Source organism: Falco punctatus (assembly GCF_963210335.1).
Source record: "Falco punctatus genome assembly, contig: scaffold_40, whole genome shotgun sequence".
NCBI lineage: Eukaryota > Metazoa > Chordata > Aves > Falconiformes > Falconidae > Falco > Falco punctatus.
This window is the reverse complement of record NW_027660300.1, coordinates 1,010,164-1,029,720: the sequence shown is the minus strand read 5'-3', so window position 1 is coordinate 1,029,720 and position 19,557 is coordinate 1,010,164. Positions and strand designations below refer to the sequence as shown.

Genomic DNA, 19,557 nt, shown 5'->3' with positions numbered 1-19,557 from the left:
ATTGTGGTAGGGATTCACGGAAGGGTCGTATGTTCTTCGCCAGAATCCACCCGGGGCATTTTTTCTGTGGAAACACAAGCATAACCTCTTCCCCATGTCACAAGAGGATATGGTCCCATAATCTTACCTGTTTCTGGATCACGGACCAACACCGGAGGTTGAATTCATGCCTCAAGTGAAGCATTCGCATTAAAATGCCCAACTATCGGAGGATTATATCTATTAAAGAACAATTCAAAAAATTGAAAAAACACAGAGCTTTCCTTAGTCGTTCCTCAGGGGTTGCAGTCCCCATCCCCCCTTTTTGTTGTTGTAGTAAGCGTTTCAAAGACTGATGAGAGCGTTCAATCAAAGATTGGCCTGTAGGGGAATGAGGAGTACCAGTAATGTGAGTTATGCCCCATGAGTCAAGAAAGTCCTTTGTTGCAGCTGAGATATATGCGGGACTGTTGTCCGTTTTTATTTGGGAGGGTATGCCCAAGGTGGCAATAGCATGCATCAAATGCTTGCGGACATCACGAGCTTTCTCTCCTGTGTGACAAGAAGAAAAGAGAGCACCTGAAAAGGTGTCAATAGAGGAATGGGCATAGTTAATTTACCAAACTCTGGATAATGTGTAACGTCCATTTCCATAGTTGTAAGCTCTGTAGTCCTCTAGGATTAACCCCTCCTGCTATGGACCAAAAGAATGCCTTCGACTGTCAGGACAGACGGCGATGATATTGGACGCTTGTTGGGAGGTGAGCCCAAACTGCCGTTTGAGACCTCCAGCATTCTGGTGAAAGAATGGCTTAGTTTAGCCTGTGCTAGGCGATCTGGTAGGACTCGTACTGGTAAAGTGAGCATATCAGCTCGTCGATTCCCTTCTGCAATAAAGCCAGGTAAAGAGGTATGTGCCCTGACATGCATAACAAAATAGGGGTGAGGGCGAGAGTCTAAGAGAAAGACAAGCTCTTGTGATAAGGCAAACAGTTCAGAATGTGAGACATCACGTAGTACAGATGCTTCAGCTTGTTCTACAATCCCTGCAACATAAGCTGAATCCGTAACGAGATTAAGTGGTGTGGACCACCTTTGAAAAACGCGAACAACTGCAGCCAGTTCCATTATCTGAGGAGAACCAGAAACAGTTTCTATGTCCGAGCCCCATCATCCACGCTGGTCATCCCACCATAAAATGACTGATTTGTGCGATTTTCCAGACCTGTCTGTGAACACAGTACAAGCTTGTAATGGCTGATTGCTCCTTTTTGGCTTGGATATTAAGTGAAAGTCAATATTAAGCAGCTTATGCGAAGGTGGGTGGGATGTGAGTTGACCTCTATAGTCCGCCAATGCCATAACAAAGGCGTCTGACTGCTGATAAAGCCATTGTAAATACGTGCTTGTCACAGGTAAACAGATACGAGCGAAATCTACTCCTGATAGTGTTAACAAGCCTTGTCTGGCTTTAATTACCAGTAAAGCAAACATCTCATGCTGTGTTGAAATAGTTTTTGTAGGTTGATTTGATAAAGAAAAACCCATTCGATAAGCAACAGAGGGTCTGATTTCTGAGAATCCCATTGAAATATTAACGCATGAGGCTGTTGATTAGGATTCAAAATAATCAAATGAAAAGGTGATTCAGGAGCCCAGCGATGTACTTGTCTGTGAGTGATTGCAGTAGCAACCTTTAGCAAAGAGTCAACGGCTTCAAGACCAAGACTGCGGGGGGAAAACAAGTTGGTATTCCCTTTAAGCAGTTCAAATAAAGGACTCAGGTCTTCATTAGAAATTCCCAACCCCAGCCAGACCCAATTAATTGTTCCCAGCAATTTCTGTACGTCATGCAAGCTTTTTATGTCTGTCTGTATCTGTAAAGGCTGGGGAACTATAGTTTGAGTCCTTATATGCAATCCTAAGTACTTCCATGGGGGTATTTTTTGAATTTTTTTCTGGCACAACACAGAGGCCTACTGAATTAACAGCAGCTGCGACAAGGGCTACAGCTTCCTCCGTGACCTCGTGATGTTGTGCGGCCACTGGGATGTCATCCATATGATGGTACACCACTGGCAGATTGTGACACTGTTCTTCATTCCTTGTGGCAGCACAGCCCACTGGTATCTTAGCAACGGGGTTTGCATGTTGACGCTAGGGACTGAAAAGGCAAATTTAGGATCATCATCTGGGTGGAGTGGGATATTAAAAAAACAGTCTTTGAGATCAATAACGGTCAAATGCCAATGTCGAGGAATCATAGTGGGGGACGGGAGTCCTGGTTGGAGGGCTCCCATGTCTTCCGTAGCATCATTAATTTTTTCTGAGTTCGTGGAGCAAGCGCCACTTGCCAGTTTGTTTCTTTATAACAAAGAGAGGTGAGCTCCACGGACAGTGGAAGGCAAAATATGCCCTTTTGTTAGCTGTTCCATAACTAGTTTCTGGAGGGCGCAAAGCTTTTCCAGTGGTAGGGGCCATTGATCTACCCAAATAGGGGTATCGACTTTCCATGTCAATTTTAGGGTATCGTGCATTTCAATAGCCCCGCCTAAAAACGGGTCCCGAGAAATCTGTGGACAATAAGTGAACCGAGGGATCGAGTAACATTACTGTGTGGGAGGTTGCTAGGTCCAATCCGGTGCTACCGGTTGCTGCTGGACGAAGACTCGAGGTGCTGTTGCTTCTCTCCGTTGGGGTTGGAATGTCAGCTGCGGCACTTGTATCTGCACGCGTCGCTGCCCCATGCTCTGCGATCGGTTTCCCTGTTTTGGTTGACCTTGGAAATCATTCTTAGAATGACATTGATTAGCATGATGATGCCCTTTTCGGCATACAGGGCAGTACCCAGGGGTTTGGTGTTTAGCTCCTTTATTCATAGCCAGGCAATCCTTTCTTAAGTGACCTGGTTTGCCACAGCCGTAACAAATTACTGACAGACCACATACAGCTGCAAAGGCAGCATCCACAACCTCAAATTTGTGATCCACAGTGCTGATTCTATTGCAGGCTTCTATCATTTCAGTCAATGTGGGGTTTGAATGAGGGAGAGATTGCGACAGTGTTTTGCAATCTGCATTAGCATTTTCCACAGCCAATTTCAATAACAATATTTCCCGCGCTTCCGTGTTATCCACCTGACGCGCTAAAGCATTTTTTAGTCTGTCAAAAAATTCCATATAGGACTCACGGGGTCCTTGAGTAACACTTATAAAAGCTTTCTGCGGCTTTTGTGAGTCAGGGATTTTAAGAAGAGCCTTTCTTGCTTCCCCACGGACTGCTTCGAGAGCCTCCTGATGGATGTCCGGAGCTTGGGCTGCCGGGTCAGAGTGCCGACCTGTACCAGTAAGGTGTTGTATGGTCAGCACGGCCATAGCGGCATTGCCGTGACCCACATAGGTGAGGAGGAGTGCCTGAAGCCCCCCCCTCCAATGTGACTCCCATAGCGCGTATTGAGTTGGAGCTAATAACAGCTGCACTAGAGACTTACGATCATGAGGAGTCAAAACGTATGTATCAAATACAGAAGAGAACAGACTTGCAGAATAAGGAGAGGAAAACCCGTGCTCGGTAATGGTGTGACGCAGTTCTTAATTACCGGAAAAGACAAGGCCTCCCACTGTGGCCCCCGACCCTGAAAAAGCACAGGGGCCACTGTTGTTTTAGCAATGCCCACGTCTCCCTCATTCAAGGCTTGGCGTCTTATGCTAGCCCATTCATTGTGTGGGTCGGGGGGATATAAATCTGGCTTTTTTTCAGGGTCCACCGGCCCTGGATCAAAGGGGTCTTCCTGTGGGGGGTAACCTGTGGCAAAAACCTTCAAGGGGTTGGGGGGTTTCAGGTTCTGCAGCGGAAATGGAGTTACTGTAGGAGAGTTTCCTCCCCCCCCCCCCCCCCCCCCCCAGCTTTTCCTCTGTGACTTTTTTCCTGTGCTTTCAAAATCTCAAAAATGCTTTTCCACCATGGGAGCATGCACTGCGCTTTGGCATCCCCCGATGTAGCCGCATCCCATAGTTTTACCCACACATCATCCCAAAGCTCTCGCGTAAAAATATTAGATGCAGTCACAGTGGGTAATTTTACCTGTACCCATCTAAGGATTGCCTTGAGATCATGCCCAGGAATATTCTTTTTGTGCTTATTAAGGAGAGCTTTCATAAGCTCAGATAATCTCTTTCCGGGGAAGACCCCTGATTGCCCATGTTTCCCACAACTCACCTCTAAATTCCAGAGGGACATTTTTTTTCAACTCCTGCTTCCTTTCAGCAGCTCATTCAACGTTGACTCGTGACCTGCTGCTCAGCCTGGCGGCTCATAAACCCATCACGTTGGGGTCACCAAATTGCCGCGATGAGAGACGGGACGCTGCTTGATGCAAGCAAATGTCAATTTATTGTATACAATCGCAAATTTATATACGTTATCAGCGGCCGCGTGCTTTAAACAGTTTGGTTCTTTAAACTACACATTACATACTAGGCAATCCCTCATTGGTTAACTACAAACAAAGAACACTTTAAGTAAGTTTCAACAGTCATCAATCAGAACAAAGTTGTTACTTCTCTTTTGGGCCATCTGTTCCTCATTCCCTTATCTTTACTCAGCCTGACTCCTCCTGTCAGTTGTTACCTATTCACATGCCTTGTCCTCCCGAGGTTTGTAGCCATCCTGCCAAGGTTTTATGGCCGTCCTCCCAAGGTTGATGGCCCACAAGCTCCAGCACATCGCCGCTTATCAGCTGGACCGTACTTGGAGACTTGCCTCTCAGGCCTTGTCTCAGAAGTTCATGGCAGGGGTTCACTGCTTGGCTCTGTGCTTGCCTGAATCTCTGCTGCCACTTTTCCGTGGCTCCGCTTGGTGGCAATGGAAACTCAGCTGTGCAGGTCAGAGCAGGGGCTGAGATGCTGAAAGCATCACAGGGAGGTTGATGAGGAAGCTGAGCAAGTGCCTTCCCTCCCCAGCACGCTGCAGATGACACCAGCATCAGCTCTCCTTTTCCCTCAGCCTTTGGGGAAGCTGTTTGTTCCAGCGTGCAGACAGAGAGCGGCTGCAGGGCAGAGCTGGGCACACAGGGGCTGTGTTGCGATGGAGGGAAGACACAGTCACTCAATATGAGTGATCAGCAGACTTCGTTTATTGTCCCTTACAGTCACCTTTTATATCTTGTTATAATTAGCTCATACATATTACAAAAGTTAAGCTCATTATTGGTTAGTTGCCTAAATACCAAGCCCGCCCCTAGTTTCTCTTCTGTCGTTTTCTGTTCCCACCTGCAACATTCTTTTCCCACCAAAATCTTCCTGTTCTTGTGTAAAAAAACCAGCCAAAGACAGTGTATTTTGCTTTGCTTCAGATAAGCTGAGAGCGATGTGCATTTTTGTCCAGCCAGCTGGACTATGTCTATGAGACCTTTTTTCAGCTAGCCAGTTATCCACAGAACTGAGCTGGGCTCTGTCAGCGCTGGCAGGGAAGAGCCCTGGGGCCAGAGAAAGAGCTGCTGGCAGGGACAGCTGCAGGCAGCAGAGCCCTGGGCAGGGAGGGGGGAGATGCTGAGGGGAACACTGATGCAGGGCAGATAGGGGCACCTCCTGGCCATGGTCTGCCGTGCAGGTGCCTTCCCTGAGCAACGCACCTCTGCTCTCCTCTCCCACCCAGCACAGCCCTTAGACCGCTGGTTTCATGTGTTTCAACACCCCCTGGTCCAGCAGAGCAGCAGAAGGGATGAAGTGCATCTCTCCTGCTGCCACGCTGCCATTTCTCGCTGAGCAGAGCCTGAGGGTGACTGTCCTGCACTGCTGCTGTGTGGGAGGTGGTGTGCCGCGCTGGGCAAGGGGAAGGAGTTCCCGAGTGTCCCTTTGTCTCTCTCCTGGCCTTGCTCAGATGCTATTGGCATTGCAGACAGGCTCTCTGGCAATAGGGGTTTCAGCTGCCGGCTCAGGGCCAGACCTTGTGGGTCCTCCTGTGCAGACATGTCCTCTACCATGGAGGTGTCCCAGCTTTCCCCTAACCTCTGATGCTGTGGGCAATGCAGTCTGTGAGGCTGGGGGAGGAGCTGACTCTCTGTCTCGAGCTTTCCATGACCAGGACTCTTGACTATCTACTTTGGGTGTCCACCCAAGGTCTGTGCTGCTTCCAGGGCACACAGTGAGCCCTGGGTGTCCTTGGGTAGCAGTGTGGTGCTGAGCCTTCGGAAAGGGATGAGGCATTCTGTTCTCTGCAGTGGATCCCTCTACTCTCAGCGGTGCCTGGCTGCTTGTCAGGGTAACATGGCAGTGTGATCACTCTCCATCTAAGAAAGGAGCAATTGCCGGGCAGCTGGGAAGGAGAGGGATGGAGAGAGCAGAGTGCCTGCCTCTGCCCTCAGGCACAGACAGTCCCCTTGCCTCTCAGCACTCACTCTGCTCTCCCTGAGCACAGCACAAAGCCCTCCTGACCTGGCTCTGGCCATGGCCGCTACTCAGCACAGGCAGAGCCGATGCTGACAGGCCCTTCTGCGCTGGGAGCAGTTTGGGCTGAGCCAGGGCAAGGCCAGGACTGGCCCCTGCCCCCAGGGTTCCCATGAAGCCCCTGCTGCAGAGCAGGGCTCACTGCTGGGCAGCCAGCGGGCACAGCCCCTGCTCCTCACAGCACACTCGGCCAGCACTCAGCACAGCTCCAGCCACGGCTCGGAAGGGAGCTCTCCTAGGAACGGCAGAGGGGGGGACAGGGGGCAGCAGGAAAGGGTCTAGAAGAAACAGCTTTCAGTTGGCTCACAGAAGTATCCTCTGACTTGCTATCTTTCCTCCTTGAGCAGGTCCCCATGCTCAGAGGCAGCAGATGTCCAACAGCAGCTCCATCACCCAGTTCCTCCTCCTGGTATTGGCAGACACGTGTGTTGCTAGGTAGGGCCTGGCGGCCGGAAGATGTCGCGCTGTACGGACACACAGGGCCCCCCTCCAGGTAGCCAACAGCTTGTAGCTTATGATGTAAGCAGACGGAAGTGACACTGTAAACCTAGGCTATATAGTGCCGCGCCGCTCAGCAATGAACGCCATTTGCCATCCACCACATTGGTGTCTGTGAGCTGATGGACCGCACGGCCAGGGATTGGCTGCCGTGTCGTTCCTGAACCAGGTCACTGCGCGCCTGCGAAGGCAACAAACACCTGGTAAAACAAAGAGACCAGACAATGTTGTGGAAGATCTACCAATTATCTACCAATTAATTAAAAAGGCCTCTGTGTTTGAACGAGTCCACATCAGAAGAGCTATCGAAAGCTGATTGGCTAGTTCCTGTCAAAACCACCAAATGGATATGTTCAAAATCCGGAATTACCCCACGTGTCTCTCTTAAACTGCTCAAAGGAAACCGTGAATTTTGTATACAGGTAAGGATTATTCTGAGAATCGTATACCATCCTGAGGAATACGTATATACTCATCAAACCCTTCCAGCTTCGCATGATATCCAAAAGCGAGAACCCATCACCGCTCTGACTACAGCTACCTTGCTAGCCACAGGGGCCGCAGGGGCAGGAACAGGTATAGCCTCGTTAGTCGAACAGAACCAGAAGTTCCAGTCCCTCAGAATTGCAGTGGATGAGGATCTGGCTCGCATTGAAAAATCGATCAGCGCTTTGGAAAAGTCACTGAGGTCGTTGTCCGAAGTAGTTTTACAAACTCGTAGAGGATTGGATGTCATGTTTTTACAACAAGGCGGGTTATGTGCGGCATCAGGAGAAGAATGTTTGTGTACGCAGATCACACTGGGGTTGTCAGAGATACAATGGCCCAACTTAGAGAAAGGCTAGAAAAAAGAAAGAGAGACAGGGAAACCCAACAAGGGTGGCTTGAATCGTGGTTTGCCCGTTCACCGTGGTCAAGCACCCTGATATCTACCTTGGCAGGGCCGATTGCAGTGATCATCATGGCACTGATCTTTGGACCCTGTATACTGAATAAGCTCGTGTCATTTGTCAAGAGCCACCTAGAGAAAGTCGACATTATGCTGGTAGAACGCCATCAACTGCTTTAACTTTTAAGTCCCATTTGGTATTACCCTTAGCTACCTCTAGCTTACCCTAATTCATACCTTGGTATTATCAATTACCCCTTACCTTCCACCTGACCACTGTGCCTTATGTTTTTTAATCAAGTTGATACAATATTCTTTTAATATTTTTACAAACCATAGAATATAAATTAAATTAAGATTTTGATTGTTATATTTTAGCTGATTCAATTATCCATAGGGAGGGGGGAAATGTAGGTAGTTAGGGCTTGGTGGTCAGAAGATGTCGCGCTGTATGGAAATATAGAGCCCCTCTCTGGATAGCCAATAGCGTTTAGCTTATGACGTAAGCAGACGGAAGGGACGTTGTAAACCCAAGCTCTATAATGTCGCGCCACTTATCAATAAACACCATTTTGCCATCCACCACATTGGTGTCTGTGAGCTGATGGACCGAGCGGCCTGGGGTTGGCCGCCGTGCCGTTCCTGAACCAGGTCACCGCGCGCCTGCGAAGGCAACAGGGGAATTGAGAGGATGTTAAAAGCCTTGAAAGGGCAACTTCTAAATGTACCATGACTGCGAAAAAAAAAAGCAGAGTGAAGAAGCATGAGTAATGCCTGAAGAAGTATCTTCACGTACCCTCAAAGACCTTTCCCAGGGCTGACAAAGCCCAGGGGATTACTGGCAAATAGACTTTTTCCAAGTTACTGCAGCAAAATGGGTATCAGTATCTTTTAGTCATGAGAGATGCTTTTTCAGGCTGGCTGGAAGCTTTCCCTTGCCGCACCAATAAGAAGTATCATTAGTGTAAGTTCAGAGATAATACTGAGATTTGGGGTACCCATCGGACTTTCTTTGGGTGTTGGGGTCCACACTTGGTAGTAGGAGCCCTTCAGCTTTTAGCTAAATAGAAGGGGTAAGATGGGATCTCCACACTCCATGGAGACCTCAATCAAGCGGGAAAGTAGAGAGAATGAAGCAAAGCCTGAAAGGACAGATGAGTAAAATTTGCCAAGAACCTCAGAGAGAGCAGTCAGATGCTTTTCCCTCAGCATTGCTACAGATACAGGATCCAGCGTAAACGGAAGGAGAGACTTTGGAAAGGATACATGGTAAACCTTGCCAGGTGACAGAAATGGGACTGAATCCCAAAATAATAGAAGGCAAACATGGCTTAAAAGAGTATGTTCAGTCTCTAGGAATGGTCCTGTCCTCTCTCCAGAGGTACGTCACTGTGAGCGCAGATCTGTCCCTGGACGTGCCTGTACATCACTACCAACCCGGAGATTGTGTGTATCTTAGAACATGGATGGATGAACCGTTGAAGAGAAGTGAAAGGACCTTTCCAGATTTTGCTCAGCACCTACGCTGCTGTCAGGCCTGAAGGAGTCACTCCATGGACGTGCCATAGCAGGGTTTAACCAGCCACATCACCAGAATGGACTGTCAAGCAACAAAAAAACCCTTTATGCTTGAAACTACCTCCAGAATCATGAAGTTCTACATTCAGGTTCTTGCATTATTGCCAGACAGCATATAAGTGAATGACTGAAATGCGACCCCAGATAAGACTGGGCTGTCTACAGGGAAGCTGGAGTCTGCTACTTGCCTCTCCTTTGTAGATATATGTTGAAATATGTTTTACAGATGTATAGAATTTGGCCTGTGATGTGGTATGCTAAATCCTCAGCTTGGGTGCGATCAGGAGGAGTCATGGACATGGAATGCTCATTTGAAAATGGTGGAAGCATCGATGAATGTTTTTAAGAAGAGTGATTGTTGGGTTTGTACCCTTTTCCCTGAATCTCCTCATGCAGGAATGCCTGTAGCTGGTATCCCCATCCCATTTGGGACTAGTGGGCATAACTTGTGGCTAAGACCAAAATACACTCATTGGAACGAGACTGACCTCCAGACCTGGGCAATACTGAATCCACACTCAGTGTGAAGTGTTTTACTAAAATGAAGCCAAGACACACCAAAATGGAACTCTGCTCTTTGTGGGGCCCTACCCACATTGTGATTGCTCAATGCAATTCATGAAGCTGTCAGAACTAACTAGCAGTAGGTACTGGAACATTCCACTGGGCACTGGGTGGTGCTGGATATGTGCCAGTGTAGCACAAAAAGCGTTACCACCACGATGGTTGGGTAGATGTACCACTAAGATGGTGGGATATTTCCTGATATGACTGACTGAGAGACTGGACAACAGTCGGTGGTGAACAACTTACCTGTGCAGATACAGGCGGAATCAACCACCCCTTACAGAGAGACCCACTGGGTTTCACTCTTCTGCTGGGTGGTTTATTTCTTGGCGAGGGGCTGCTGAACTGGGGAAGGCAGTGATAAAGAGATCCACAGGACTGGAAGAGATGGCCAAGGACACTGCAGGTGCCATAAACTGCACTCTGTACGGCAGAGACAATGGCCGTACGCAAGGGGACAACCCTTGGGTTCTCTTGGTGACTTCCAGCCTTGCCGGTGCCCTTTGCCTTCCATCTCACGCTGTCCTACGCTGTCCCACGGCTGCTGCTTTTCCCCGGCAGGCTGCAGGCACCCATCTGGCTTCCCCACCTTGCTCTCACCCTGCCCTTGCCACACATGCACTCATGTCTGCCCACCCTCACACGCTGTTCCTGCAAACACACACACATGGACTGATCTGACACTCCTTCTGGACGACGTCTCCCACCACAGCACAAGCCCTTGAGTGACATTTCCTCCTCCTGACCTCCAGTCTCCACTTTCCCAGCTGCACTGGCTGGCAGTGCTTCTCCCTCCTGCTCTTCCCTACCTCCAAGGAAAGCTCCACCACCTGGGAAACCACCCTTCAGGCGGGCATCCCGACCCGTCACCCTCCTGGAGGCCTTTCCCCTGACCATGCCACGGCCTCACCGCGCTCTTCCAAGGCTGCGAGCCTTTCAGCTTCTCGCATAGGCACGAGCAAGCGGTGTGCCTGCTGCTGTGCTGCCATGTTCTCAGGCTGCAGCGACGTGACAAGCAAGAAAGAAGCCCCTCGGTGGAGTGAGCCCAGGTCCTTAGGCAGAGGGGATCTCACAGCCCCTGTGCCACCCAGGGGCCTTCTGCTGGCCTGCCCGAGACACGGGCAGATGGAGCTTAACAGCACGTGTCCCAGCCATGAGTCAGGGGCTGCCCTACGCGCTGTTTCAGGCAGAGGTGACCTCACCGCCCCTTTCCCAGGCACATTGCTGCTGTTGGGCTGTCCCCTCCGCAGGCAGAACTGGCCTCACTGCCCCCGTCACAGCCATTGGCTTCCTGCTGGAATGTGAGTCCCTGAGACACAACTGACCACGAGATACCGTCCTCAGCCGTCACCCTCCCCGTGGCCCAGCACCCCAGCAGATAAAGGGAAGCTTCTCTCAGCAAATTTATCTCATGGATTTCCTACCTATTATTTTGGGTGGAAGAACATTCCTCAGGGGAACTGCTCTGTTTCTACTGGACCCTGTTTTGTCTCTGCTTCTGCGCCTCCGTTTTCCCTTCTTCCCCCTGCTATCCCATCCCAACTGAGCTCTCCAGGGAAGTGAGTCAATGAGTCCTAGAATATCTCAGGTTGGGAGAGGCCCCTGTAAAGGCCCTTGTCCAGCTGTCCTGCTCAAGGCAGGGTGAACTGGATGGCATCTCTCAAGGGCTCTGCCCACTTTGGCATCATCCACAGAAGGGTCTGAAAAGCCACTTTGTCAGCTTGTACTGGGAGACAATCAAGACATTCAACATGGTTGGCCCAACTGCTTGCACTGGAAGATGCCACTAGTCAGTGGCCACCAGGAGGACTTGACCACTGGTGACATTTGGTCTTGAGCCCCTGTGGCGCATGATGCACCGACTCTGGGAGCTGATTGAAGGCACGAAGACACTCGAAGACACCTTGTGGACACTTTATTAAAATCAAGCAAGCCTTTCATACCTTTGCAGGGGGCTGACGTGTCAGCCTGTAACTGTGCTCAGCAATTTTCCACTCTGGGCTCTTTTTTTATTACAGACACAGCAGTTCAGCAACTCCCTTTATCTACAAGGCCACAAGCTCTGCAGACCACTCCCTATCTTCAAGGTTCTCCTCTTGCTCCCATGGCTTCCTTCCAACAGGCATAACTGTGTCTCTCTCCCAAGGTCGGGTTTCGCTCCCTGACGCCGTTGAGCTAGCTCGACACATAGCCACAAGCCGCCAGCCAACTTCCCACCCACAGTGTCCTCCATTTCTTCACTCCAGAAGTCACCCATCTGCCTGTACAGAAAGTGCAGGAGAAAAAGTCAAACCCCTTGCAAAGGTGCAGGCACAAACCATCCCCTTCTTGCCTCAATACGTAGGGGTGCAGCAATCCCTTTGATGTCCCACAACTACCTGGAACTGGCTGCAGGAGTATTTCCACCATCATTTCCCCAGACACTACGGTGAGGATGACCAGCCTGTATTTCTCCCAATTGTCCTTCTTGCTTTTCCTGAACAAAGGCTGGATGTCTGCCTTTTGCCAGGACCCCAGAACCTCCCTGATTGCTCGGACACATTTGAGGGCACCATCCAGAAAGGGTGCCGTGATCAGACAGAGGCACTTGCAATGAGCCTGCCCAAGGCGGGTGAGATGAATCTCCCTGGGACAGTGGTCTTTGTTCCTGCAGTCACACACAGGAACGGCGGTGCCCTGGGAGGTGTCCCCAACTCAGCTGGCCTCATGCACTGCTGGCGTGGTTGAACCCCAGCCTCACGCACACAGGGGTGCTCAGAGGCACGAGCCCGTCCCTGGCACGTGCGGAGGCAGAGCACTGCAGCGGGCACAGTGACTGCCTGGCCTCCTGCTGCCCCTGCCAGAGGCTGGCAGCACCTCAGCCCGGGGGTGTCGCGCCCTGCTCGGCACCTCGCGGAGATGGCCCTCGTCATGAGCAATGGGCACGGGGACCTCGGTTCAAGGGAGCACGTTGCAGTGCTGCATTCAGGTGGTCTCCACAAATCCATAGCATTTGATGGAGGCCAGCACCGTCACAGAGTGCCCGTTGCCTGCCCCTGCCTGCGCTCACAGGACTGCCACGCAGCACGGCGGTGACCAAGCTGCCAGAGCACTCAGGGCTTACACCAAGGCAGGGGGTCAGAAGGGGAGTGCGGAGGTAGAAGGAGGACAGTATTGGAGAGCCTAAAGGGGTGGTGTTCCCTGGTACTGCTGCCATGCGAAGAACCTTTTAAACCTTCATCTATGGACACAGGAACTGTCCCTGCAGCCTTCCAAGAAAGGCCTTGGATGAAAGAATCCCAGGAAAAACATAGTGGTTTAATGGCCCTTTGGCTTTGTTAGATGAAGAGAGAGAGCAGGGCACCTTCAGAAAAGAAAATCACAGAGGGAATTAGAATGGGGACAACAAATTTATCAGAAATGAAATACCCTAAGAAACTAGTACAAATTCAGAAGACACTCTGGGTCTTTGATAAATTACATTATAAATGTTATTCAAAATTTTATTCCTTCAGAAGAAGATACAGTTATCAGTTTGCACATTGCACCCTTGAGCTCCTGGTTCCTCATGCTGTAGATGAGGGGGTTCACTGCTGGAGGCACCATCGAGTACAGGACTGACACCACCAGGTCCAGTGATGGGGAGGAGATGGAGGGGGGTTTCAGGTAGGCAAAAGTGGCAGTGCTGAGAAAGAGGGAGACCACAGCCAGGTGAGGGAGGCACGTGGAAAAGGCTTTGTGCTGTCCCTGCTCAGAGGGGATCCTCCGCACAGCCCTGAAGATCTGAACGTAGGACAGCACAATGAAAACAAAACAGCCAAAGAATAAAGAGGCACTACCCACAAGAAGCCCCACTTCCCTGAGGTAGGTGTGTGAGCAGGAGAGCTTGAGGATCTGTGGGATTTCACAGAAGACCTGTCCCAGGGCATTGCCTTGGCAGAGCGGCAGTGACAGTGTATTGGCCGTGTGCAGCGCAGCATTGAGAAACCCACTGGCCCAGGCAGCTGCTGCCATGTGGACACAAGCTCTGCTGCCCAGCAGGGTCCCGTAGTGCAGGGGCTGGCAGATGGCCACCAAGCGGTCATAGGCCATGACGGTGAGGAGAAAATACTCTGCTGAAAGGAAAAAGACAATCAGGAAGAGCTGTGCAGCACATCCTGAGTAGGAGATGTCCCTGGTGTCCCAGAGGGAGTTGGCCATGGCTTTGGGGACAATGGTGGAGATGGAGCCCAGGTCGAGGAGGGAGAGGTTGAGGAGGAAGAAGTACATGGGGGTGTGCAGGTGGTGGTCACAGACTACGGTGGTGATGATGAGGCTGTTGGCCATGAGGGCAGCCAGGTAGATGCCCAGGGAGAGCCAGAAGTGCAAGAGCTGCAGCTCCCGCTTGTCTGCAAATGCCAGGAGGAGGAACTGGGTGATGGAGCTGCTGTTGGACATCTGCTGCCTCTGGGCATATGATCCTGTCACAGAAGAAAAAGACAGTGATAATTTAGGGGAGACTTCTGCAAGCAAAATCAAAGCCATTTCCCACAGACCACCCCCCCGTCACACACAGACATCCCTCTCTTTTCTCGGAGACCTTCCTGCAGCTGTGTGGCTGCAGCCCTGCTTGGTGCTGGCCGTGTGGGCGATGAAGAGCAGGGCATCTGCCCACGGGCTCTTGACCAGCCAGCCCCACTCTGCAGCAGTGGGTGGGGGCAGGGACCAGTCCTGGTGTTTAACTTTGTCCTGTGAAACCAGTGCCAATGCAGAAGGGCTGGTCAGCGTCTGCAGCGCCAGTGCTAAGGAACGGGAAGGGTGAAGGCATTTTAAGGGAGTTTTCGTTTTTTTCACAGCTCCCCGCCATCTCTCCTGTTTAGTATTCTCGCATGTCAGAAAAGCAGAGCATTTTTGCTGCCCTCAGGTGGAACAGAGTGAGGTCTGTGAGGCAAGAGGATTGCCTGTGGGTGAGGGCACAGTGAGGGGAGGTGGTCTGTCCATCTGGTTCCCGGTTTCTGTGGGCTTGCACCTTCCTGAGATGAATGGTGGCCACACTCCCATGTTACCCTGAAATACCACAAGGCACTGCTGAGAACAGACTGACCCACCACAGACCAGTAAAGGTTGTAGACGTTCATCAGAACTCAGCATCCCACCCACAGCAAAGGATACACAGCTCATTTCACCCACCCCAACAGCGTTTTCTCCATCACAGAAACTCTACGCCTCTATGTGGGGCTTTCAGATGGTGCGAGGGGACAGGTTTCCATTCTGGAAGGCAACTCACTGCTTGGAAGGGAACTTCAAGGAGGTAGCCAAGTGCCCTAACAAGAGCATCAGGTTCAGGGAGAACCAGCCCATTGCCCAGCCCCACATAGGTCATTGCCCACAGCCCCACAGGTGAGAGGAAAGCTGGGACACCTGTTCCCATGGACACACCTGCAGGAGAGGACCCACAAGGTCAGAGTGTGACTCTGCAGCTGAAACACCCATCCCCAGAGAGCCTGACAGCAAGAGCTAGAGAATAAAACTAACCCCAAAAGGCAGAGAAAGAAGTAAAATTGCACTGACGGTCTAGGTAAGAGTGTCCAGGGCGAGCGTGCCAGGCACTGAGGGCAGCGTTGCCCTTGCCCAGCTCTGCTCGCCACCTCCCACACACCAACATTGCCGGGCAGCTGCTCTCAGCCCCTGTGCTCTGCAGAGGGACCGGGGCACGTGGCTGCAGAGCTGCACCGCGGCTCTGCTGGAGCTCTGGCTGCAGAGGGGGTGGCTCACACCTCGGGACCCCCAGCCCTGAGGGCAGAGGCTTTGCTGGGGGGAGAGCAGCCAGGGGGATGCCTCAGAGAAAGGGGTCTGCACTGCACATGGTCAGAGAGAGCTTTCTGATTCTCCTTTCAACAACAATTCTGTCTGAAGTTTCCTATCAGTCCTTGCAATATCCTGGATGTCAGGAGATTTTCCTTGTGGGAGGTATCTCCCTGTGCCAGGTCTTTCCCTGTCAGCGCTCACAGACCACATCTCTGCCTCTGTACACTGGCCCCGCACAAACGTGCCTCTCTGCAGGGCACTGGCTGGGCGCAGGGTCCTGTCCGCAGGGGGAAAAGGGCAGCTCAGAACGACCCTGATGGCTCCAGCAAAGGTGCTGCTGCTGCTGTTCATAGGCGGAGGAGTGGCTGAGGGCACTTCAGGAGGCTCCTGGCAGACCTCCTCATCACTCAGAGTTACAGCTGGCAGTCTCAGGGACATCTTCAAACTCGAGATCTCCATTAACATTTCTGCCTTCCCTCTCCTGCCCCCAACAACAGAAAGCTGAAAACACAGATTGAGGAGAGCCCTGGATTTATCATAGCAATCCCTGCGCTGACCTTCGATACGAAAAGTCTCATCCAGACACATTCTGAGGGTAACCTATCCTTGTAAGCAGCGCTCAGCCATGCAGCACACTCTCAACAGCAGAGAGATCCTTCCCTCTCGGGGCTCAGTCCATACGCCCCCAGAGCTGTGGGGAGCTCCCCGGCAGGCTGAGAGCTGCCCCTGGCAGGCGGCAGAGCCCCTGCCCCAGCACACAGCCCCCGCGGCTGCAGGGACCCTGCTGGCAAGGACAGCCCTGGGCACCCCTGCCTGCACAGCCACCTTCACAGCCCTGCAGCCGGCCCTGGCACAAGGCAGCCCACATGCCCTGGCCCTCCCACGCTGCAGCAGGGAAGCCCTGCTCTGCAGCACACTGGCCTCCTCCACAGCAAAAGGCTCCCACACGGTCCCACAGGCTGGGGGGGCCCCAGCTGCTGCAGACCCGGCTAGCAACTGCAGAGGCATTGCCCTGCAGCCACACACTTACCGGCTCAAGGGCTCTGCAGATTTCTCCAGCAGGGAGCTCTCAGCAGCCTCCCACCAAGGGCTGCTTTTGAGCTCTCCCTGCCTCCCTCCTCTGCCCCTCTGGGCTCCCTCCAGCTGTCCCTGGGGCTGCAGGGGAACCTGCTGGGCAGCAGCATGAGGCAATCCCTCATGGGCCTTGCCTCACCTGGGGGGACACACTTATTTCCAGCACTGGCAATTCCCTTACTAGAAAAAGTTTTCTGCATGAGCATCAACTTTTGTTAACCCTTCAGTAGCCAGCACAGAAGGAAGACTGCAGCAAAGGATCCAAGTACTCCTAAAGGAGCGTGTGTGTACGTGTGTGTCTGGTGGTTCTGCAGGCAGGGCGGGGAGGATGTCCTCAGTGCTTCAGTAAGCCCTGCAGAGCCCATTGCAGCACTTCATTGCACAGTCCGAGGGCTCAAGACTCAGCTCTCCTTTGCCCAGGCCACGTCTCTGCTCTGAAGCAAAGCCTTTGCACCCACGGGCTCGGGGACACTTGGTGCCAGGTTGCCTTGTGGCCAGGCAGAGCTGGGCTGGTGCCACAGCTGGGGGGCTTCAGCCCAGATGTGCAGCAGTGCCCTCAGCCAGGGGCCCACGCAGAGGCAGCTGGAGCCCGTCCTGTTGCAGACAGAGCTGTGACACTGAGGGAACCAAGTGCCAGGGCAGGTGGCAGAGCTCAGCACAGCTGCTCGGCAAGGACAGCAGCCTCCAACAGGTCCAACATTGAAAATGGAGTTTATGCTTGTGGGGCACTTCCAGGGCACCCGAAGGAGCGTTCCCTCCTTCTGCACAGGCCACAGCCTGCCAGTGTGTGACCTGGGGCCTGCACTCTGCTGCTCTCCTGCCTCACTCCCCCTGGGAGATGAGACTCCACCGTTTCTTTGCTCCTAGAACCAAGGTGGACATGAATGATGCAGGGTTTCAGATCCAGGGGAGCATCACAGCTGCTGGCCCATCTGGCAGCTGTGCTAGAATGCCGATGCAAAGAACCTGCAGACACCTAAAGGAGCATTGTCACTGTGCTGCCCTGTGACTGTCGGCGGGTGGTTACTTGACCACTGGCTTGCAGGATCCCACCAAGCCTCTGTCTCGCTGCTCCCCTCCTTCTTCTCTCACCTTGATGTCTATAGGGTTGTTCTCTCACATAATTCTCACTCCTCTCCCGTTGTGTTTTGTCCTTTCTGCCATAGGGTATCACAGAGGTGCCACTAGAATTGCTTCTTGGGTCAGGTTTGGGCAGGGACTGGTCCATTTTCGAGTCAAATGAAAGTGGCTGTTATGGCCATGGAGTCAGCTCTTGGTCTCTTCTCACCTCTGCCAGCCCTACAAACACCTCCAAACCACTCCCAAACCCCTGCCATGTCAACCCACAGGATCTCTAAATTCCCCAAGAAGATGTGAGGTTATTGATCCTAAGGCTTCCTCACGCTGCTTAAATAAGACTTTTCCCCTTCCTCTCCCTGATTTAGGTTATTTCAGAGCAGAGTTACCCTGAAGCACACCTGTGTCACCTGGGCCAAGCTCAGACATGTAACAACAAAAATAATAATGGGTACCAAGTGTCCAAGGTCCCACGCCAGCAAAATATTTTGCTGCAGCGCATACTGGGGTGGTGGGCAGAGGTCACTGTGAAGGTGAAATGAGATGTCCCTAAGGAGAGCAATCCATGCTGTCCCTGGGACCAGAGACATGCAGGGCTGGACTGTGCAGTGCTGCAGGAGAAGGCAGTGCTGCCAGTGATGCCTCTGCAGCCCCAGAGGACATGTGGTTCTGGTGAACCTCATACCCAGAAAGGACAAGGTGCTTTTGATTGTGTCCTTGACCATGGACATCTCGTGATGTAGGAACACTTTGAAAATCATTGGTCTGTTTCTCTATTGCCTCACCACGATGAAAGCGATGACTTTCAACAGTGCTGGCTAACTGGGGAGGCCCAAGAAGGCTGAATGTTAGTCAAGTGGTGCCCACCTACAGCAAGGGTAGGAGGGAGGATCGGGATAACTACAGGCCTGTCAACCTGATCTTAGTGCCAGGGAAGGTTGTGGAGCTGATCATCCTGAGCGCCATCGCACAGGAGCCGCAGGAAAACCAGGAGGTCAGGACCAGCCTGCATGGGTTTATGAAAGGCAGGTCTTGCCTGATGAACCTGATCTCCTGCTGGGACAAGGTGACCTGCCCAGTGGATGAGGGAAAGGCTGTGCATGCTGTCTACCTGGACCTTAGGAAAGCCTTTTGGCTCCATCTCCCACTGCATTCTCCTGGAGAAACTGGCTGCTCATGACTTCCAGTGGTGTTCTCCGTGCTGGGTTAGAGCTGGCTGGACAGCCAAGCCCCAAGAGGGGTAGTAAATGGAGTGACATCCAGAAGACAGCCCATGAGGAGTGGCGTTCCCCAGGGCTCAGTGCTGGGGCCAGTCCTGTTTCAGAACTTCGCCAGTGACCCAGACAAGGGGATTGAGTGCACCCACAGTGAGTTTGCATACAACATCAAGTTGGGTGGCAGTGCTGATCTCCATGAGGGTAGTAAAGCTCTGCGGAGGCATCTGCACAGGTTGGATCATTTGGATGAGTCCAGTTGTATGAGGTTCAACCAGGAGAAGTGCCAGTTCTGTACTTGGGTCACAACAGCCCCACACAAGGCTACAGGCTTGGGCCAGAGTGGCTGGAAGGCTGCCTGCTGGGGAAGCACCCTGAGGGTGAGGGTTGACAGATGGTTGAGCATGAGCCATCAGTGTGCCCGGGTGGCCAAGAAGGCCAATAGCATCCTGTCTGGTATCAGAAAGAG

General features: G+C 52.1%; 1 protein-coding gene and 1 long non-coding RNA gene across 2 annotated transcripts in view; both read right to left on the bottom strand.

Moving 5' to 3' along the window:
* LOC308057221 overlaps positions 1 to 19,557 on the bottom strand; it is a 199,044-nt gene that overhangs the window by 103,489 nt on the left and 75,998 nt on the right. The gene's annotated exons all lie outside the window — the stretch shown is intronic.
* LOC308057238 (olfactory receptor 14A16-like) lies at positions 13,432 to 14,383 on the bottom strand (the record flags this gene model as incomplete). Its single annotated transcript, XM_080411358.1, has 1 exon — positions 13,432 to 14,383. The coding sequence occupies exon 1, from the start codon at positions 14,371 to 14,373 to the stop codon at positions 13,432 to 13,434; it is 942 nt and encodes a 313-aa protein (XP_080267484.1). The 5' UTR covers positions 14,374 to 14,383.